Source organism: Danio aesculapii, chromosome 20 (genome assembly GCF_903798145.1).
Source record: "Danio aesculapii chromosome 20, fDanAes4.1, whole genome shotgun sequence".
Classification (NCBI taxonomy): domain Eukaryota; kingdom Metazoa; phylum Chordata; class Actinopteri; order Cypriniformes; family Danionidae; genus Danio; species Danio aesculapii.
The window spans coordinates 35,785,754-35,794,321 of NC_079454.1; the positions used below are offsets into that span (position 1 = coordinate 35,785,754).

General features: G+C 31.9%; 1 protein-coding gene across 1 annotated transcript in view; it reads left to right on the forward strand.

The window, feature by feature from the left end:
* Positions 1-7,597, forward strand: part of LOC130247378 (uncharacterized) — a 51,564-nt gene extending 43,967 nt beyond the window's left edge. The window contains exons 7-11 of the mRNA XM_056480605.1: positions 949-1,152; positions 1,285-1,368; positions 2,199-3,197; positions 3,404-3,572; positions 7,298-7,597. Coding sequence (XP_056336580.1) covers positions 949-1,152; positions 1,285-1,368; positions 2,199-3,197; positions 3,404-3,572; positions 7,298-7,424 — 1,583 coding nt within the window. The 3' untranslated portion in view covers positions 7,425-7,597. The remainder of the gene's footprint in view (positions 1-948; positions 1,153-1,284; positions 1,369-2,198; positions 3,198-3,403; positions 3,573-7,297) is intronic.
* The last annotated feature ends 971 nt before the right edge of the window (positions 7,598-8,568 follow it).

Here is an 8,568-nt window from a genome sequence, read left to right on the forward strand (position 1 = left end):
AATGTCAAGTTACCACGACAAAGACAGGTCATGATAAACAGTAGTCAACATTTGAGGTCGATCAAAAAGTTTACCAAAATTGTCCTAAGACAAGAATGGGTGTTAATTAGTTGTACGCCAGCTTTTAGGAAAGGTTTTGATTTACTCATTTACTTAATGACAGTTGTCTTAAGCATTCATACATTTTTCATTCATGTCATGAATATAAAGGTGTCATGAATGTCTTATGAACACCCCTTCAAGTAAAGTGTTACCTTTTTATTGGTATAATCACATCCAAAATAAAAGTTTGTATTTATATAATATACTGTATGTGCATGTACTGTGCATATTTATAAAGTTTATGTATAAATACACACATGCATGTATATATTTAACTATATATTTGAATGAAAAAATGCTCAAAAGCACGCACGTCACTCTAAATGGGTGCTCAGCCAAGCAGCAAGAAGTTCAGTGGCAACACCAGAGCTCCAAAAATACCAATTTATTACATTAAAAATGCTAACACAAAACGTGTAACATTTTAGGCTTCTGATGAAGAGCCGGTGTGCTCGAAACGTTACACGCATTGTGTTATGTGTTATGAATATATGTTTGCACTATATATTTGAATACAATTTTATGAAAAAAAAATGTTTTGTGTATTTGTGCAGTTTATGTATGTTTGTGTTTATATAAACATAAATATACACAATACACAATCATACATTATGTAAATACAAATTTTCATTTTAAATGCGATTAATTACATGCGATTATTTATATATATATATATATATATATATATATATATATATATATATATATATATATATATATATATATATATATATATATATATATATATATGCTCTTAGAGATGCAAAGACGTACGGAATAGGCCTTTGGGAAATATTTCAGCCAACACTGACTTCTAACACTGACATCTGACCCCTTTTTCCTTAGTAATGGATTATGTAGATGATGATCTTGCCAATTTCGTTGGCTTTGCACTGCAAAATTCAAGTTCAAAAGACCTGGTGTTGGAGGCTCTTCAGAACTTAGGAGTGGGAACCCTAGAAGACCTAAAATATGTCCAGGAGCCTGATCTTGTTAATGTCCTGAGGCCAATTGAAGTTAGAAAATTCCTTGCGCGGATTAAAGCTTTGTGTAAGTATAGTTAATTGTAATTAAATCTAAGTAAAAAATACATTATATCCTTATAGCATAACGTATCAATTCTATTGGTTTAGCTATTAAATTCATAGCAAACCTAATTCCTATTACGTCTCTTCTATTCAGCTGAAAAAGATGCCAGTGAGGTTCCTGATCTGCCTGCCAGAGCTCAGCTAAATGCAACGCCATGCCAAGGGCATACATCTACATGTGAGTAATTTAAATCTAAAATGTTTATGCGTTTTTGTTTTGTTCAGTTGTTTTGAGGAAACTACTTCAGATTTTTTCTCCTTATAGTTAACTCGTGCCAGATAGTTTGAACTTTCAAAAAGGAGTTTAAATGTTTAATTGAGCAAAACAAGAGGTAATTTATATAGTTTTTAATTGTTGTAATTGTTTATATAGTTTTTAAAAGTTGTCTAGGTCTGCATTGACCTAAAATACACTGTGCACTTTCAGAACTCCCATCTCATTTTCTTCTCTAACTTTAAGATTGTCCAACAGTACAAGACTTTTGACTTTCTTTACACATTCACTTTGTAAACACTTGGTCTGCACCTCTGATGTAGGATGATTTTGAAGTTGGAGTAGAAAACGAGAAGGAAGTTTTTTTGACATAGTTTAGCTGTATTGAAATGGATTGCACAAAAAATGTATAGTCCAAATTTAAGTTTTGTTTATTGTTAATTAGATAGATTTTCTTTGGCTGAGATCATTTAGAGCTCTTAAAGCTGCATTTTGGAATGTAAAATTACAAACTTGTGGACACAATTGAATCAACTATATGGAGAACAATCTTTAAATGTTTTTCAAAAGAAACCAACAAAAAATAATGAACCGAAATGAACAACTTGGATAATGAGGGGTGTAAATTATAATTTTTTGTTCGGGAGGAGAAATAATACTTTAATTGTGAACTAAACAATAGTGATTTATGGGCATTAGAGGTAAATAAGCTTAAATTAAGTTCAATTTTGTTTGTTTTAGTTAATTTTGAAATGTAATGAGCTGTGTTCAAATACTTTTTGTGCTCACTCCAGACTGTGTGGATATTTCCAACTCTCCTCCATCCACATCATCAAGTGAAGCCTCAGCTTCTTACAGACATACTCCAGTGGACAACAACTGGCACTTCAGTTTTGAAATACCCTGGAGTAAAATTCCATCAGAAATTACTAGAAAGCTGGAAAACAAAGAGAGGCCAACTGGACGTGAAAGACGGGAACTAATTCGGCTGATGGTAAGTGAGATCCTGACCATCTGCCCTACACCAGGAAAGAAACATCTCAGTGAAATAGCCAGGAAGATTGTTGCAATGTATCCTCAATCGTTCAAAGATGTTATTGAAGATCAAGTTGTAGGTAGCGGTTATGACTCCCTTACCAAACAGCTGCAGAGTAGAGTTGATAACATGAAAAGGGGCAAAATCTCACTTTACCTGAAAAGACAGACATCCAGTGCAAGTGAGGGAGATGACACACCTTTCAAGATTAAGAGAGTAGACACCTACGGCTGTATAAATTGGCAGCCAAAGCAGCTGCCAGAAGGTGAAACTGAGGAATCTCAAAAATGCATACAAGAAGAATTAAAGACAATGCACAAAAACAAATGCAATAACACCAAAGATATTGAAAAAAAAATGATGGATACTTTCTACAATCAGAGAAGGAACATAATAAGTGGAATGGATACACCTCTTCTGGTAGAAGAGTGGCCATATCTGTTCGAGATGTGTGGATTAATTATTCACTTCAAAGAGCTAACAGGACTGGATGTTGATAGAGAAGCTGTTTCAAGTAAATGTAGGAGAGTCATTTCATACCTAACGTCCAATGAGAAGAAGAGCAAAATCGAGGACATCTTAGCAGGCATGGAAATTGCCAAAGCAAAGCAAGTAGATTCTGATCTTCCTGGATGTGTGATGCTGCTTCTGAAATATTTCAACGAAGAAGAGTCCAAGATGTTCATGATGGTTGATGAGACAAGTCTGCCATCTGAAGTTGATCAACTGCCCAGTACACCTTGCATCGTTGTTTGCGGTATGATTATTATTCACTCCCATTTAAGTAAAGTTTTTTTAATGAACAGGTAAATTAAATCTTGCTGGGGTTTCTAGTAAACCATAAAAATTTATATTTTCTACTATTATTTCTTCATCAGGGTAATTAACTGAAAAGGAGAAATAGCCATGTAAGCACTGTTGTCATTTTAAAATTTGACCAATGTGTGTGTTTGTGTAATGTAGGGAATTCTCCCCTGACAGCTGGACGCTTTATGATTGCTGTGGATCAGACCATTGTGAACGATGGTGTCACAAATTGTGGTGATGCCCTTCTGATGATGTTTGTGACCTACTACTGTCTCAACATCAGTTATCCATTAGAAGTTGGTGCAACTCTGGAGTTCATGCAAAGGTAAGCCTTCAAAGTGTAACTACAAAATAGATGCTTAGTAGGGAAAATGTGTTTATATATGTGACCAATATATAAAATGATAAACTTTATTTACGTATCGGCTCATTTAATGAATGGACTTTAAATAACACAAGAATAGTCCATATTTAAAAAAAGCTATTTAATGGTAAATTCCTTACAACATATAATACATTTATGGAGTTTAAGGAGCAACTTCACACGAGCTCTTCTGGCAATTTTGGGAAGATATATTGGTACATTACAAACTGTCTATTCCTTTTCAATAAATTACAATATTCCAAGTTTTGAGAAATATTTAAGAAAGAGTTGCTTCGTGTATGTATATATCTTGTGGTGCAGCCATCATGACCTTAGTAATCGGTGTTCACACTGGCAGCAGATGCTTCAAAGTCATTGTAGGCACAATTGCCTAATGGGAGATACTCAAATAGAAGTACATCTCAATAAATTTAGATGCCATGTAAAAGCCATGAAATTTATTTCTGTAATTCAATTTAAATAGTGAAACTCATATATAATATAGATTTATTACACAGACTAATATATTTGTGTTTATTTAATTTACTTTTGATGATTACGGCTTACAGCTAATGAAAACCCCAAATATATAATATTACTTAGGACCAATTAAAAATAAGATTTTTTACATAGAAATGTTGGACTACTGTAAATTAACAACATGTACAGCACTCAATTCTTGGTCGGGGCAATTTTTTTCATGAATTACTTTAGCAATGTGACGTGGGATGGTGTGGATCACACCTCAGCAGTGCCACAGACTGAAGCCCAGGTTGCTCTGAAAAATGGCTTTTAGCTCTTCTGCGTTGTTTGGTTTAGTGACACAACTTCCTCTTCACAATACCTCATAGATTCTCTTTCCATAGGCCAGAGTTTGCTGGCCAATTGAGCACAGTAATATTGTCCTTCTGACAGTGTGGACAGGTGTCAAATCCTCCTGGAAAACCAAATCAGCATCTCCATGAAGCTGGTCAGCATATGGAAGCATTAGACTACATCAGAGGTGTGTTTCCTGGGCTGAGGACAAAAGACTGCTCAAAAAAAACTCTTAGTTTGCCAAAGTCCTCCTTTAAACTTGAAATTTCCTTTAGAAGTGAGGAGAGGCACATAATCCAAGCTGCTTGAGGTCCAGTGTAGATTTTCCAGTCAGTGGTAGTTTGAGGAGCATGTCATCTGCTTGTGTTGGTCCACTGCTGGTCCACTGCGCAGCCACCTACCAGGAACATTTAAAGTACTTCACTGCTTCCCCAGATTAATGGAGTTGCTGATTTGATTTTCCAGCAGGACTTGACACCTGCCCACCTGCCATTGTATCCCTGTGTTCAATTGGCCACCAAACTCGCTCAAATTTGAAGTAGAGAAAGATGTGAGACACTAGACCAAACAATGCAAGAAGTTCCGAAAGCTGCTATCAGAGCAACCTTAAGCTTCATAGCATGCCATGTAACATTACTGAAGTGACTCATGCAAAAAATACCCCAACCAAATATTGAGTGCTGTGCATGTTCATAATTTTCAGTAGTCTCAACATTTCTGTTATAGGTCTTAAGTAATATTATAATTTAAATGAATGTATATAATATATGAGTTTAATTTTTATAAAATGAATTACTAAAATAAACTTTTTAATGACATTTCAATTTATTGAGATACACCTGTATGGCCATGTCACATCATAATCAGTCTGCAATCCAAGCTAACCTACAGAAGACATGAAAATGTTAGTGTAGCACAGTATATATATATATATTAGATTTTGCTGTATTTGGCTTAACCGTTCTTGGGTGGCTCGCCAATGTATTAGATGACTCTAATACATACAATAAGTAAGCTGACCAAAGTTCTTATGGGGAGAAGACTTTATTGAAGACAATGAATAGTGCAGTTCCTCAGCAGTGATGTTAACTCGTCGGTCTTCAAGTAACTTAACCCAAGTACTTTATAACAAAGGATATAACCTCCCCGGAGATTAACCCGGCTCACAACCCTTGAGATCCTGCAGGCCATTTGGTTCACACCTTTTCAGATGCCGATATATATATATATATATATATATATATATATATATATATATATATATATATATATATATATATATACATACATACATACATACATACATACATACATACATACATACATACATACATACATACATACATACACAAACACACGCACACACACACACACACACACACACACACACACACACACACACACACATATATATATATATACACACATACATATACATACACATATACATACACATATACATACACACATACATATACATACACACAGACAATTAATTAGGTTAAGTAGGCAGGTTAGGGTAATTAGTCAAGTAACTGTATAATGATGGTTTGTTCTGTAGAAAATCCAAAACAAATATTGCTTAAGGGGGCTAATACTATTTACCTTAAAATGGTTAAGCCGAAAATAAAACAAATAAGACTTTATATTATATTATATATATAATATATATATATATATATATATATATATATATATATATATATATATATATATATATATATATATATATATATATATATATATATATATATTAGGCATGGGACGATAACCGTTTTCAAGGTTTGGAAAAGTCACGGTTTTAAAACTGTCAAAATTTTTATTAATACCGTTCCTAAGGTGTGTGTAAGATTTTTTGTTTCCTTTTTTTTTTTTTTTTTTTTTTTTTAGGACAACAGTATCTCCAGCAAAAAAATATACAAATATGCAGTTTTAAATTGTAAAGAAATCTGTGTTTTTAAAACAAATGAAGACAGCAAAAATCAATGATTCATTTAAATTCTTTAGCCTGACATGTTAAAATATTACAAGAGCAATTCCATGCAAATGTCAACCTTGTCATGAAAAAAATTACATTTCCACCAAAATACGGAAACTGTTTTTTTGTGCAAGTATTTTACTGTACTTTGGAAATACTCAAAAATGTCTCTGTCAGTGTTTTTAAACAATCATATTTGATTTACCAAAGTCACACAAGTTGCAATTTCACATCTGTCATATCCATAACGGAGAGATGTCACATCCATAACGACACTTTTTCATCATAAATGCAAAAATCTTAAATAAAATAAAACCAATCATGTTTATTCTATAGTGAGCCAACTCTTATCCTGTTGATTAGTTAATTTCTTTTGGTTTGTGCAGTTTAATTTACAGAATTTCTACAAAGTATGTTGCATACTGTAAACTCGCTGACTTTTTTGGTCACATCCATAACGCATGTTTATTTCCCTCATTTAAAGTACAAAAAATGTCTACAGATTGATAGTTTTCTGATCCCTTAACTCTGTGGTCAGATGTTCTGGAAAATATAAACAGATGTTTCAATATAATGTTAACATATACTTTCTATGTAAATTTATGTTTTAAGTTTTTACTGCTAATGTCACATGCATAAAGCTGGAATTGCTCATAAATCTTTCAAAAAATTAAATATATTCTTTTCAAAGAGGAAAGAAATTGTTGTTTTTTACCCAGACATTTAAAAAGAATATATTTTAGAGCAGTGAGCACAATACCGTGAAACCGTGATATTTTTATCCAAGGTTATCATACCGTCAGAATGTTATATCGGCCCATGCCTAATAAATATATATATATATAGACAATTGTTGGTAGCACTATATTGAGGTGTAATTCTGTCTTCACAGGTGCCTTTTCAAGATAAATCCGGACAGAGGGACCAAGGTGGAAAAGAAGCAATCTAAAAGACAGCAGTCTATTAATCCCAAGGTTCTTTCTTTGATTGCAAACATTGCAAATTTTGAATGGAGATAGAAGAATAGTAACCTTGCATTGCCAGTATTTTCTTTATGTACAGTTTAAACTGTTCATTCTGCTGTTATTATTTTTTTGGGAGGCTAAGCTGTATCCTGAGTTACATTTTTATGTTTCTTTTTAATATGCATTGAATTGTTTTATGATGTATATTGAATAGAAATTACTCTAAAAAGCTGTTTAAGAAAGAATTGTAAAAAATTGTTCTTAAAAAAAAAGTAACAGTAATGTTGCTTTGGTGGTGTTGTTAAATGAGTAAATGTGTTGTTTCAAGTAACAAATAATAAAAAAACACAAAAGTAATTAATAGCTGTGTATTTTTATGCCAATCGTTTTGCAGTTTAGTCTTTTAATTTTTACAGCTATATGTATATAAACAATATTATAACACATTAATTTAGGGTTTTATTTTAACAACAGTAATTATCTGTACCTAAGCTAAATGTTCATCATACTTTTAAATATAATTGTTGTTTTAAAGGTATATTACTGTATTTTGAAAATTATGTTAAAAGTAAAAGATTTCATGGAATTATGCAATTAGTTCTTGTATAATCACAGTAATAACTTGTAATCTTAGAAAAGGAAATTAATTGTTTTGTTTTTTTTACATTCCATGGAATATTTAAAGACTAATAATTGAACTAACTACAGTAATAATCTGTATGACTACAGTAATAACCTATTACATTAATAACATGTATAACTTTAGTAATAGTCTGTGTAATTACAGTGATAACCTGTATAATTATGTTAATAACATGTATAACTACAGTAATAACCTATATAATTAAAGTAATAACATGTATAAGTATGGTAATAATCTGTATAACTACCATAATAACTTGTATAATTACAGTAATAACCTGGATACCTACCATAATAACGTGTATAATTACATAAATAACTTGTATAATTACAGTAATAACCTGTATAACTACTATAATAACGTGTATAATTACAGTTATAACATGTATAATTACAGTAATAACCTGTATACCTACCATAATAACTTGTATAATTACATAAATAACTTGTATAATTACAGTAATAACCTGTATAACTACCATAATAACGTGTATAATTACATAAATAACTTGTATAATTACAGTAATAACCTGTTTAACTACCATAATAACGTGTA